General features: G+C 34.8%; 1 protein-coding gene and 1 long non-coding RNA gene across 2 annotated transcripts; one reads left to right on the forward strand and one right to left on the reverse strand.

The window, feature by feature from the left end:
- Window positions 1-295: 295 nt before the first annotated feature.
- LOC130052388 (uncharacterized) lies at window positions 296-1,470 on the reverse strand. Its single transcript, XM_056157230.1, has one exon. It carries the CDS (start codon window positions 1,439-1,441, stop codon window positions 296-298), a length of 1,146 nt encoding a protein of 381 aa, XP_056013205.1. The 5' UTR covers window positions 1,442-1,470.
- Window positions 1,471-6,880: 5,410 nt separating this feature from the next.
- On the forward strand, window positions 6,881-7,891 carry LOC130052085 (uncharacterized). Its single transcript, XR_008800447.1, has 2 exons — window positions 6,881-7,349; window positions 7,688-7,891. It is a non-coding gene; the product is annotated as an uncharacterized LOC130052085 (long non-coding RNA).
- The last annotated feature ends 7,790 nt before the right edge of the window (window positions 7,892-15,681 follow it).

The raw sequence follows: 15,681 nt of genomic DNA on the forward strand, positions 1-15,681 counted from the left end.
TATAGTGTCAGTTTTGTCGATATACAAAATGTACATTAAAGAGCACACTCATGCAAATTTGTTTTGTTTTTTAAAACCAAGTGTTTTTAGAAAGTAATTTGTCTGTTCAGTACATTGTTTACCATTGCAGTGCGTTCATAAAAAATTGTCAATCATTACATTTTATACCGATAGTCAAAACAAAAAGCATTGGAAATGTGAAAGTATGATAATGGTTGTCAGCACATTGTCTGCTACCGAAAACGTAAACAAATGTGTTTTTGCATAAAATTTGAAAAACATTGCTGCAGAATATTTATGCATGTCCACTATCCTGTTGTATAAACTTTTCAATGCTACCTCTTCTCACATTACCAAATTCGCCATCATTGAAAACGAAAAGCTGCCTGTTTACGTGAAATAATCTAGTAAGCAGGATTCCGAGAACAGACTGGTCAGATCTATGACAATGGAAAATATGGGTCATACTCGAACACGTAAGAAACGCTTTTGAGTATGGAAAATCCATACAACCATACTGAAGTGCGCATGATACCCAGGGCTGTAACAACACCTTTAATGTGAAAAGAGACCGCTTTATTGCGACCCAACAACCTTGTACTTCTGGATAGTTAAACAAGCACGGCTCCTCTTTCAGAAAGTCAAACAGAGTATTGTGTGTGCGAACTGCTATAGAACCATATCCACCAACAACCTGTATCCCGAAGTACCTAGCTCTTTCGAATAGTCTATCAACATTCTTATTTAATCGAACAGATGAATCGACCCACATAACAAAATCGAATTCTTGCAGCATCATCTGTATTATAACGGGTTTCCATGTGAAACCCCGGAGGAATTTCAAGTGAGATGGATAATTTTCAAATGGAAACCTCCTGACATCACAGTTACATAATTTCTGTACAGTTTTCCTGTGTTCTTCAGTCAATCCTAGATCAAATACTACAAATTTTAAATCAGGGTACATTTTCCGAACAGGGTTGTTAATGGAGTTGAAGAGACCAATTGCCTCGTCGTAATGATTGTCTGAAAATCCTGACACAATGGTGGGGGCTGTTGAGTTCTCCCTTTGTTGTGTCAAGTGGACTATCCCCTTTGTATCCAACTGCAAACGTTGAAGATATTTATCGATATGGGTAAAATTGTAACTGTTCACTATCTTTACGGTTTCGGTTAACGATTCCTTGAAAGTCAAGTTTTCAAACGATTTGCAATACGGAATTTCAACTTCCCTCTTAAGTTTTTCTCCCCGTTTCTTTCCTTCGATTGATATTTTATTCTCCAGATTATGTATGTTCTCAGTCAGTTGATATTGTATTTTATCGATTTGGACAGAGTCTGAAATCATATCATTTATGATACTTTTTATATAATGTCTCAGGGGCTGCCCAGCTGAAGTCGATACCAACATCCTCCATGGCAAATATCCGCAGACTATCATAGATGTTAAAATGCCAAAAGTGACAATTCTTCGATTAGGATATCGCAACATGCCTGAAAAGAAAGAAATAGTGAATTAACTAGACCGTCCAGGAGTGCAAATCTAAACCAATTTTCCCTCTGCTGCGAAACGTCCATATTGAATATGCTGAACTCCATGTTGAATATACTACACAACACCACATTGCACTTAATTATAAGATGTAAACCAACTACATCCGGTATACATAAATCAAGCGCACAGTACTGTAATGACGGATAGTCACGTGATGAAAATTTGGCGGCTCCCTTACGGGTATCGGAGCTAAAACAATTTTGAACTCTCCAGAAAAAAGAAGTTACAAAAATTTATACTTCAGTTGGAAAACTTGGTGATGGGCGAAGACTATCTTTTTCTGATGCAAAAATATCTACCAGTTTAAAAGATTATTTTGCAAAATGTTGCAGGCGAATATTCTAGTGGCATATTCATGACTTAGTTATTACATTTAATCAAATTTCGGAAGTTTGTTAGCGCGGAAGGCGACACAAAAATAAATCACAGTGCCGTGTACCTCCTCTAACGACCGCTATGCAATGATATTATTAATAAACACATTTGATGCATCAATATACAAGCACATAGCAACGGGGAGACCTCCTCCCCTTTTCATGACGTTTGATGTACTTCTCCCAAAATCACTTTCAAAGTTAGTTAATTTTACATGAAACGATTGATAAATTAGCTTTCTATAATCGTGGTGAATAGTAGTGGAAATGCAAAGTTGAACCGATAAAGATTGAAATCATGTGCTTAGTATACTGTAGGATACAATCCTCCACGATTTTGGAGTTTGGTCAGTTAAATATGTTCTTGCTAAGTAGTTCTTTTAGACAAATATGAGAGGCGAAGATAACGAAGTCATAACTCCCACAAGGAATACAAAATATAGTTGGGTAAACACAGACCCCTGGATATACCAGAGGTTGGATCGTGTGCCCAGGAGGAGTAGGGATCCCCAGTCAAACCCGCCGTGAGCCCTATGTCTTGATCAGGTACACGGAGTAATCCATAGTCGAAATCAGCGTGCAGAGAACAGTATGGAACACGATTAACAGCATTTGACCCAATGCTAGGTTATATGGGCAAACTAGATCATTATAACGACCATAGAATTTGCGAAATGCTGACTTTAAACGAGACTTTCGAAACCTTGTAACATCAATTTATTTGTCAGTATCCTCCCTCGATTTAAAAACTGATCATACTCAGAACAAGCTCTTGCGTATCGAATCAGTTGATATAAACACCATATGCAGTTGATAATGGAATATTCCTACATAAATACAGAAGTTGACGATGGAGAAGTTGAAATCACCCGTTTGTGATAGAGTTGAGTTGTAAGTTGAAATCAATTCCTTTCTTCGTTTATCCCCACCCTTTCACTTTTAAAAACGAAGCAAAGTGCCTGATCTCACTTTACCTGATACATGGCTTGTTGCCTAAGTTAACGCAGAAAACGAGATCTCGTTGGACCATTCAATATTCAGACAGCGACGTAATCTGAGACGAAATGATAGTTCCGATATTCTATATCGTGTATAGATTGCTGATCAAAATTATTCAAGTATACTATGTCATTCAACAAAGTAAAACACAATTATTATAAAACGGTTCTTATTTATAAGTGACTTCAGTATGGATTCATCATATTCATCATACCTTACTAAGGCCTACGTATGTAATCACATTACATATAACCCCCTCTCAAAAATGTTATTCAAATAAAAGGTTTAATCATGGTTTGTTAGTCCCTCGGGCTACCGGTGGTGCCGAAGGCGACTTTGGGTTTTCACACCGTCCGTCCGTCTGTCTGTCAGTCCGGCAAATCTGTTTTCCGCACTTTTTTTTTTTTATCTTGCTTGCAGACATTCACTCGATATTAGATACATTGTTTTACCATTACCAGTTATAGATCATGATGGAATTTTGTTCATTACGTTTATCATTTGTCGATTTATGACCCTTGGACTTAGAGAATTAAACAAATACCGAGTTCTCCATGTTTTTTCTAATGCTTGCATATATTTATTTGATATTTCAGACATTCCAGTTACAGATCGAGTTGGAATTTTGTGTTTTCATGGATGAATTTTGAGAAATTCTAGGAATCTTGGATAATACCAGGTAATTTGTATTTTAAAATGTCTTCAATGCTCAGTGGGCGTTGTTTATTTTCTGCACCATTTCAAACTTTATTTTTTCTCTACCATTTGTTACTACGTATGACAAAATGGAATATGGAATTTGAATCTGTCATATATAGTTTTTATTTGATGGGACCTGAATAGTTATTCTTGTGCATGAATTATCATTATTATAAACTGTCGACGTACGATTATTCACGCAGTTCTAATAATACGCAGACGACCTGACTTGGGACCGGTATGGGACATGTATTGCTCGGCCAGAGTGCTTATTTCTTATTTTGTATAAACATATATACAATGTATAATATAGAAGAAAAAAAATTAAAATCATGAAAGTTTCTTAAAACATGCTACATGCAACTGGAAGACAAATCCTGACTTAAATTTTTCACTCCAAGAGTTATTATCTTTACTACATGTATGTATGAAGAAAGAAATTCATTCAAATTAGAGTCTTACCAGTTGTTCAGACTATCCTTAAATGAAGAAATGATAAATAATGTGAGCAACAATTAGAAATATACGGTGATATATTTGGGACATGCAAATATTTTTTTCCCTTCTTATGTTGGAAAACATGTCGTTCGAACGAGATATCATGTCGTTCGAACAAGATATTATCTCGTTCACACGACATAATATCTCGTTTGCACAACATAATATCTCGTTTGAACGACTTATTATCTCGTTCTCATGACATAATATCTCGTTCGCACGATATAATATCTCGTTCGCACGACTTAAATTTTGTGCACACGACATAATTTCTCGTTCGCACAAGATATCTCGTTCGCACGACTTATTATCTTGTTCACACGGCGTAATATCTCGTTCGCACGAGATAAGGTTTTGTATTTTTTATTTTTTACTTTGCACCCACTATATACTTAACTAACCAAAGTCTATGATATTCAGAAGTTGACTTCAGTATATAATATGGATGAGGGAAAAGTTGGAAAATTTAATCATGTGCCTTTAATAGTATTCCTTGTGTAAATGGAATTAAATAGTTATTTCTTCGGGAAAAAAATAATTCGTGCGAACGAGATAATGAGTCGTCCGAACGAGATATTATGCCGTGCGAACGAGGTAATATCTCGTTCGAACGACATAATATTTTGTAACATAAGACGGAAAAAAATATTGCATGTCCTAAATCTACCACCGTAGAAATAGCTCTCAATTAATATTTATAATAGATTACATTTCTCACCATTTTGATCTAACATCTGTTAGCAGTATAGCCGACGCATGAAGGGGATGGACAATGTGTCTATCGTGCGAGAAAACAAAAGGGGTGGACAATGGGGGGATTATCCGGATAATCACCTTCTATTGTAAATATAGGGGGAGAAAACAATAGGGGGATTATCCCTTCTATTGTGAGGAGGACAATGGATGACCTTGAAGGCATCTCCCTCCTGACCTACTAAACTGAGGTAATAAGCATAGGCGGATCCAGGACTTTTTGAACGGGGAGGGGGGGGGAGGTCAGCACTTGATCTTTTAACTATTTTTCGCAATCTCCACCCCACCTTTATTTACACCTTTTGCTTGTGTACATATCATCAATGGGGGGGGGGGGGGATCTTAAGACAGTTTTATACACGAAAATGCTTTGTTTATTTACTACTTGTCCCCCCAGTCTAGTCATTGTTATTGCTATACTCAGATCTGATGTTAAATAATAATAAAAAAGCTGATTTAAAGGTTACGTCCAATAGGCCAGGGGTGGGGTGGGGGCCTAGGCGGCCCTCAGAAGCTCTGCGGTAAATGGTGCAAAATCCTGCATTCTGAGCATTTCCTGGCACTTCTTTTTCACTTGCCTGCTTCTTAAACAAAACTTTTATGTTATATGTACTTTTTAAGAATTCTTAACTGATACTTGTATCTGACGAAAATATCGTAAATATATATCAATGTTTTGTCTTATCTATCCTAGAATTAAATGATATACTGGTGTTGATAAATTTTAATGATGCAATTACATGTAAAATATCCACCTTTCATATCATTTTGACTCAAAATCTCGTTAAAATTGAATAACTTAATTTTTTGGGTCCGCGAAAAGGGGGAGGGGGTTCGAACTCCCTGGACCCCCTCTGGATAAGGGAGGTATCATAACTTGGTCATCAAGGTTTTTGACATTCGGTACATTTAACAGTATCCGAGACAGCAGCTCATCAAGGTTACTATCGGTACCTTTAACAGTATCGGATAGAGCAGGGTATCAAGATCAATTGAGGAGGACATATTTACGCACCGGTAATCCCTCCATATAAGACAGGAGATACTCATAATGAGTTGACCGTGAAGAACGTCGCATAGATTTTTACCTGTAACTTATCGACACACAAAGAGTATATCAAATTCTGAGGTAAATTCAATGATGCAGTTTCATGGATCCCTGTGTATAAGCCTTCACTCATCAGTGGTCTCCTTTACACTATTCTTCTTTTGACAGTTGAAATCTCTAATTTTATTACCGCAGAATTTAGATTTAATACTTACGAGGTTTCATTCTCCTCCATCTCCGAGCTGAAAGAGAGTTAAGCGTGATAATCAAGGTGATATTTCACGAGTTCTGATCATCATAGAAATCATTTTTTTTTTTTTACTGTAATAATAAAAATATAACGAAGTGATTCACCTTTCACACCGGTAGTTGATAGAGAGATAATTCAATGTCTCTCCCAACTCAGCCAACGAGCTACAATTATGAAAAGAAGTCGTAATTAAAATAAAAACCCACCGCATTTAACGACTGGGTATACGAATAAACGAGTCAGATTCTATAAGTGTACTCACTCTGGTATTAAAATAAACCAGTGAATTCTGAAGGAAAAAAATACCAGGAAAAAATACTTTATATAGTTCAGTGTTAATAAAAAACAAATAATTCTCCAAAACTTTATCCAAAATGAAATGAGTTTTAATAGAACTACACTGTAACATGGGCCGTTTGGGTGCATTTGGCGCAGTTCTGTGAATAAAAAGTTATCATGTTATAATTTAAAAATCATTTTGTTCATATTCATATTATAATACACTAATTCCAAATCTGTGACTGTCAATGGGTTCGACTGCGGCCTATGTACAGAGAAAAATCTCCAATTGAAATTTATAAATGGTAGATGATTGTATATTGTTTAACGTCCCTCTCGAGAATATTTCACTCATATGTAAACGTCACCACTGCCGGTGAAGGACTGCAATATTTAGGCCTATGCTCTGCGCTTTTCTAATTTAATCTATCCTTATCCAGTGAACATTTTGTACAGGCTAAATATGAAGGGATGGGTAAACACTGCTTTTTAAATATTCAAAGTTAAATTAATATCTATTTAAGTTAAGATATTGGGATACACACCAAAACCTATTAAAAAGAAGATGCAGTAACTAAAATATTTGATGACAGCAAGCCTAAGAAATAAGAGAAAATAGCTCAAAAAGATGAGGAAAAGCAGGATACGTGTAATACTTTCAAAAATCATCACAGCACTAGCACATTTTGTATTATACTATTGTTTTTAAAGAAATTGAAAATGTACAAGTAAACAAATGAAGTATAGTATATATGAAGTATAGTATATATGAAGTAAGTATATATGATTAATTAGTCATTATTTTTCAGCTAATCCATTTTCTTTTGGAAACCAAAGAAAACTCATATGCAGAACCTATTGACCAACCTGGACTATCAGCATCTAAGGAAACAGGTAATTTGATGCACTTCTCTATTAAATGATTAACAAAGTTTTACAACCAAGGTCATTTGAATTCCCCCTTTGCAGTTCATCTTTCAATTCTTGACATTTATGTGGTAATTACTGCAGGGGTGTAGTGATAATCAACTGATTTGTGCTGTATACAGGTTCACATTGTTAGATTCTCTTGTAAACAGATGTACTAATAAATCAGAAAGAGAAAAAACTACTATGAAAAATAAACTCTTTGTTGTGTGAAATACATGTACATGTACATGTACATGCACTTTCATGAAAATTCATTACTAAAGTTATAAAGTAATGGTTTGATTTCATTTTTATATTTTCAGCTCAATGAAGACATGAATAGTGACAAAAATATCCCACTCTCAATCCATATTGAAGAATAAATCAACTTTGTGCAACATATACAGATAGAATTGCCCAGTCATTGTCCATCATATGTGCTAAGGAATGTTCAAGTGAAGAATGAAGAAGTGAAGATAATGAACAATCCTGTATAAAGAATACAAAATTAAAAGTTTAAGAATTAAGAGTGTCGTTTTCATCAATTTATCCCAATGCACTAGTGTTTTCATTTGAAGCTGCTAATAATTCCTCTTCATTATAATCAGGCTCATATTGATATCCTTTGCAGTCAGACATGATCAGATGCTTTCACTGAGAGGCAATTGCCCGGTATACGTCATAAACAGATGGGATTGTGGGAAATATCTTAAAGAGCGATAACTTTATCTTGCAAAATGGCAGCCTCCAGCAGATGATGTGTAGCTATATTTAATAGCCGATTTCTACACAACAGATTACAATCAAATGGAAATAACCAGTGGACTTAATTACTAAATATTTAGTATTTGAAATGTGAAATTTTTTTATACCCTACGTTCCCTTTAAGCAGGGAGAAATCTTTATCGTGCCACACCTGCTGTGACACGGGACCTCGGTATTTGCGGTATCATCCGGGTGTGCAGAATTTATAATTAGCTAATATTGAAATGATGGTGGTAGGAATCATACTTACTCTATATTCAATGTGCTGAAATAATACACAACACATTTTTAGAATATATATATATATATATATATATATATATATATATATATATATATATATATAGAATCTGCAGTAAAAATGAAAATACATAAATTCATTTATGTAAATAATTTAAATTTGAAATTATTATCAGTTTTATGGTAGTCCTGTGGAGATCCGCGTTGGAACGAGGCAACTAAATGCTTAATGGGGCGGTCCTTCGGATGAGACCACAAAAAACGAGATCCCGTGTCACAGCAGGTGCGGCACGATAAAGATCTCTCCCTGCTCAAAGGCGGTAAGTGCCGAGCATAGGCCCAAATTTTGCAGCATTTCACCGGCAGTGGTGATGTCTCCATATGAGTGAAAGATTCTCGAGAGGATCGTTAAACAATATTCATTCAATCAATCAATTTTATAGATATTACCAAAATAAGTTTGAGGACGTTAGCCAATATTTCTTGCCTTATCTTTTTTATTGTTGTTGATTGGGCCACCAGAACTATTGAATTACGTGTAGAAGGGTAGGCACGGAAGCTACTACAGGAACATTTTACTTAACTAGATCCCAAATTCCAACCATCATAAGCTAATCAATAAAGCTTGAATCGCCGCTAATTTGTGCGGTGATATTTGACATTTTCTCCGATATACGATTTGACAGTGATTAATATATAAAATTGTGCCTGAACACGAAAATTATTACAGTACCGGTAGGTAGGAAACAAAGCTGATTTCTTTTTTTACTTTCATTAGTAGTCTTTCAACTTGAATAGATATGGGAAATCCTAAACATTTAAAGATGACATAATGATTTGCATTTCCAATAAATCAAATTCCATTTTTGCAACATTTATGAGCAGAAAAAATTAACTTAACATAAGATATGATTTTCATGAGAATATATTTATACTCTGTCACAAATACTAAGAACTGTTTTTCTTATGTGCCTTTATTAGCTCACCTGTTGTTGTTGTTTTTTTTTTACTTACGTGGCAGAATTTATTCAAAAGAGCATACATGAAAAGAACAAAAATCTCTTGGTGTATATTCTTTTAACTTGACATTTAGATACATCGAGGTCGTGTTATCTATTCGCAATACTCGCATTCGGTTGATTGATTGATGTTTTCCGCCACATTCAGCAAATTTTCAATTATCTGGTGGCGTCTAGTTTTTTTTTTTATGGTGGAAGAGAGAACCCAGATATAATGTTCCCGGGAAGAGACCACCGACCTTCTGCAGGTATATAGGCCTATTCGTGTATATATATATATATATATATATATATATATATATATATATTGTCAGATTGTCAAATTTTCGGGACGACCTGTCCCTTCTTCAGGACAAACGAAAATAATTACATAATGTGGCCAATATCAACAGAGCATAATAACAAAAACTACAGATGAATACATCTAGCACTACAACTACACTAATCTACAAACGTAAGAAATATATGTATATTAATTAAAAGTATGTTACAATACTGATAATGTCTCGCACATTGATTTAATTTTATTAAAGTTTATCCGAAATTCCTAATATAATGTCTACATGTATATAATTATATGTATTGGTACCGTATAAGTTTTACATTCAATGAATGTACATCTATATAAAATATGAATTGCTAACATATCATAAAGTACTTAAGAAATGTAACACTAATTATAGAGAGATTCTATTTTAACTATGCATTAAGAATAAATAATTTATAAAAGATAGTGATAAGAAAAATATCAACAACACGCACACAAAACTAAAAATAAACAATGTAAATGAATGAACACTACATGTATAAAATGAAATAAGAAATGAACAACATTTGAGAGAAAGATAATGTAAATAACAAGTTTGAATAAGTAAACAAAGCGGACCAACTCCAAACAAAAACAAAGAATAAGCAGCCTAGGAAATTGAATCAACATCAGACATTCCCGTACTGATCATGTCTAGGGTAGACGTGCAAAAAACATAGAATCACGGAAACTGATAAATGGGTTTTACATGTAAGCAATCGGTTATGAAGGTCACAGTAATTAAAAGTGGTGGGCTGATTGTAAACAGAATTGAAAAGAAAAAATGTGTACAAAAATGGTCGGACATGATCAGACGAGTAGGTCTAGATGAAGCTTAAAATCTAGTAAGGGTTTAGCCCGTACCCATCGTGGTGAAGTCAGTAGGTTTGTTGATACCATGCGGTTCAAATGACTTCAACCTGTGCATCCAGAATTTTTCCTTCTGCTTTCTTTCGGTATCTGACCAACTAGGGTCATGATCAATAACCACTACTGTCATGTCCTCCCATCGGTGGTTATTGCCATTGAAACGTGTTGCTACTGGCAAATCTTTTTTGGTTCTGATGGAGGACCGGTGGTTGTTGACCCATCTGCGAAGGTCTGTTGTTTCTCCTATGTACTGCTTCTGGCAGACATCGCAACTGATGAAATATATACATATCCCAATATTTTATAACTGCGACCCGTGACAGGACTGCTAAAACGCTCAGTGTCTGAGCTGTATTTGCATAATTGACATCTGAGGTCTGGGCATGTTTTGAAACCTCCATTGGGTAAAGGGCTATCCAGTTCGGTCCTTACTATCATGTCCTTCGGGTTTCTGGGGTGTCTGAAAGATGCCATCGGTGGTTCCTTAAAAACACCAGCCATTCGTTTGTTGGCATGCAGAATGGGCAGGTGTTTTTACAGAATACCGTTGATGTTCTTGAGGGCGGGGTGCTACGTATTGACCGATGGAACCCTGTCTTTCTGAGGTTTTTCTTTATACTGGAGGAGAGACTGTCGGTCCTGTAGTGACATCTCATCAATCGCGGATTGTACCTTGCAAGGATATATATATATATATATATATATATATATATATATATATATATATATATATTTGACTTTATATATATATATTTTTTTTTTAAAGTCAAAAATTAAAATCCATTATACTCAAACTTTTACCTATAGCGCTTTCGCCTTGCGGGCTCTTCAGTAGATTTTTAAACAATGTAAATAAGTTCCATTATGACGTCATGCTCGTGACGTTATGTGGGCAACATTAAACATAATACACGAGGATGACGTCATAATGGAACTTATTTACATTGTTTAAAAATCTAGTGACGAGCACGCAGGGCGAAAGCGCTATAGATAAAAGTTTGAGTATATTGGATTTTATTTTTTGACTTTATTTTACCCCGATACCAAGAAAAAAAGAACTTATCGAATATATATATATATATATATATATATATATATATATATCCAAATTGTGTTTTTAAAAAAAATCACAGTGTCCGGTATAAAATATTAAAAGAAATAGAATAAACATTACACAAAGTTAAAAATTTAACGCAAGCGCTTTCATTTTATAATCCTCAGGCGTTACATTTTAAAATAGTTTTGAAATGGTTTGACGTCATAAAGGCGTCCTAACATTTCACGTACATAACGACGTCATAAACGAATGAAGGGAAAAGGATTTTACGTTAAGCATATATATATATATGAAAGGTGAAGATAACGAACAGTGATCAATCTGATATCTTCTATAAGCAATACAAAATAGATAGTTGGGCAAACACGGACCCCTGGACAAACCAGAGGTGGGATCAGGTGCCTAAGAGGACTACACATTCTTTGTCGACCGGTCACACTCGCCGTGAGCCCTATATCTTGATCAGGAAAACGCAGTTATCCGTAGTCAAAATCAGTGTGCCAAGAACGGCCTAACAATAGGTATGAAACACGTCAGACAGCATTGGACCCAATGATAGATTGCATTGATTCATTAACTAGATCGTTATAACGACCATAAAATTTGTGAAATGCTGACTTGAATCGAGACTGTTGAAACCCCTGTACCATCAACTTGTTTGTCAGTAGCTTGTCTTGATTTAAGAACTGACCATACGCTAAAGAACTCTTGAATATCGAATCAGTTGCGAGATATAAACACCATTTGCAGGTGATAATGGAATATTGCTACATAAATATGGGAAGTTGATGATGAAGAAGTTTGTCATACAGTTGAGTTGTCAGTTTGCCAATAATGTCTACCATCAATAAAATATCTAAGTATGAAGCAGAAGTGGACGACTCTGTGGTATCTTTTATTTCGAGCTCACAGGGATATATCGAATCGACATATGAATGAAAGTTATTATTGTTAATAGACAAAACGTCGTCAATATATCTAAATATCGAATTGAAGGCCATCGCGCTCAAAACCACACGGCCTCTCACCTCTGCTCGACGCGGGTTCGAATCCCGCTCGCTCCGGTAAGTGAAACAGTTTCCCAGTTTACTTTCGGAAGGTCGGTGGTCTCTTCCCAGATACATTGTATCTGGATTCTCTCTTCCACCAATAAAAACTGGGCGCCACCATATAACAGAGAAATTGTTGAGTGTTGCGGAAAACATCAGTCAATCAATCTTATTAAATGGGGCAATATCGTCTTATCCAATGATATTTAGTCAAGGATATTCTAGTTTAACTTCAGACGATCATAATAAAAAATATTCCGTACCAAAATAATTCGAAATCCGACAGAAGGGGGATGCAGACGAAAAATAAATCTATGGAACGCGTGTTTAACAAAAAGGTACCGAGAAATTTCGTTATTTACGTTTTTCCATTTTATTCGAGAAAATACTTCTTAATGAATGTCAAAACATTTATATATTATTTTGTTTGATATTCAATAAATTATTTGTTGCAATTTTGAAAGAGAAAATCTACCGAACGCTTGTTTAACAAGAAAGTAAAACTTAGAAATTCTGTTAAGCGATTTCAAACTCGGGTGTTGTTCACTTTGTTGTTGTTTTTGAGCATCACTGAAGAGACATTATTTGTCGAAATGCGCGTTTGGTGCATCAAAATTGGTACCGTATAAGTTTTACTTTATATACATATTTTGACAACAGAAAATGCTAAACCCCAATAGCTTCTGGAACTTTACACCTGTGCTCCTACTATGGTTTCGCCCAGGGCCCACGAGAGGCAGGGGGTTAAGATGACCCTCCAGACTTCCTACCTCCTTTGGCACGCACATCATTTCGTTCATTTCGAAAGTAAACTGGGAAACTTCTCACTTACCGGCGCGAGCGGGATTCGAACCCACGCCGACCAGAGGTGAGAGGCCGTGTGATTTTGAGCGCGATTCTTTAACCACTCGGCCACGGAGGCCCCTCAAATGTACTAAGTTTCAATATCCCGGAGTTTACGGTTTGGTTTGTATCCTGCCTGCAAGATTTTCCAACGAAGTGATACTATGACCTTGACCTTTGACTTCTGACCTTGACAACTAATAGGCACCTTCCTCTCTTTCATGGTGATCACAGGTACCAAGTTGCAATATCCTGGAGCTTACGATTCGGCTTGTACCCTGCCTGCAAGGTTTTCCTACTAAGTAATACTATGACATGGACCTTTGACTTCTGATCTTGAAAAACAATAGTCATCTTCCTCTCATCATGGTGATCATATATACCAAGCTGTGATATCCTGGAGCTTGTGGTTCGGTTTGTTTCCTATCCACAAGGGTTTCCTACTAGGTTTTCCAACTCAGTAATACTACGACTTTGACTTTTGACCGTTGACCTTAAAAAAGAAAAGGCATCTTCCTCTCATCATGGTGATCAAATGTACTAAGTTGTAAAATCCTGGAGTTTACGGTTCGGTCTGTATCCTGCCCACAAGGTCCGGACAGACAACATCATATCATAATACTGTGACAGGGTGATATTTTTCTAAAGTAAATATATTATTTCATTATTTAGATTATGAAGATTAGTACATGACAAAAGTTGTCTTTACTTTTAATTTATTTTATGTACAACTTAATAGTATATGCAAATATCTCTAAAGTTATTTATAGATTATGAGATCATAATGGTCAGTAATAGCACCATGTAAATATTTATAGAATATAGAACTCTCCAATTTCATTGGTTGTCTAAGTTCCCTCTCTTTACTATTGTTCACATTTTGAATTGTCTTCTAAGAGTATAGAAGTGTTTTCTAGAAGATTTTCCAGAAGATTTTCCTAGTACAATTTGACTGTAAGTAAATATGACTTTCTTTTGAGTTTTTATGATCATATATAATTCAAAGTACATGTGCTTACTTTGAATTAATAGATTTGCTGAATAGTTAGATTTTATGCATTTTCTATGATGGTAATTGAGTAAGAGTGATCATATGCATTTCTACATTATCTTTAAGTTATCAATTACAACTAAAGAGTAAAATGTATATCAGTATGAATGTATATTAAAACTATAAATCATGATTGAATCAAATGTAGTAGTTTAAATATGTTATGTGTGAATGTCAGAGTGTTCGAGTAGTATTCAGCTATTTTTACTTTTTATGATTTCCTTGTGTGAATAAGTAATGTAACATTAGTTTCACACAAGTATTTGATATTTCATTATTTCTATATAGATTTATTACCAGCATATAGAATATTCTGGACCTGACCAGAAATTTGGCTCTGTGTCACACATAGGTATGACATTGCATTTTTTTGTATATTCTTTGCATTATGATAAGTTCTGAATATTCTTATCAAGTTTATTAATAGTCTATGATTAATTAAGTGCAATAGTCGAGTAAGATAAATCTATTTATTATTTATACCATATAGTAATCAATAATCAAATATATCTTTATAAGCACTATTAAGGGGAATAACTCTTGGTTGTAAACTGTGCTGAGCAAATGAGTTTTCTTTGTTGATATTTTTATACTATATGTTTTAATTCATGATATTATATATGTGATATTCTTGTTATATATTTCAGAGTTAATTAGAAAAGAATACAAACTCTGATAGAACCCTACCATTGGTGTTGAGTTGTTTATATACCTATACAATCCACACTATTACAATACGTCCTGTCTTCGACGAGCGTATAAAAATCAACGTGCCTAAATATGTCCAGAAAGTGAAATAAAATCTTAAGGATGGAGTCTTGTCAACTTCATTGTATTTAAAAAGTTTTCATTTTTTCACAGAATGTGCATTAAGATACACTTAATTCAAAAACATGAAGAAATCATGGGGTCATCAGCCTTAATTTTGCGTCAAAGTGAGCGGAAGTTCACTTTCTAAAAATAGCATTTTTTCCGGATAAAATTGCAAAATTGAACCATCCTTACACAAGTGTTCATAGACAAAATTCTTGATGTTGATTTTCAAATATTTTAGTATGAATATACAGTACGATATGGCAATTGTGTATTTTAGGGAAATTTTTTATTGATATATAC

This window comes from Ostrea edulis, chromosome 2 (assembly GCF_947568905.1).
Source record: "Ostrea edulis chromosome 2, xbOstEdul1.1, whole genome shotgun sequence".
Classification (NCBI taxonomy): domain Eukaryota; kingdom Metazoa; phylum Mollusca; class Bivalvia; order Ostreida; family Ostreidae; genus Ostrea; species Ostrea edulis.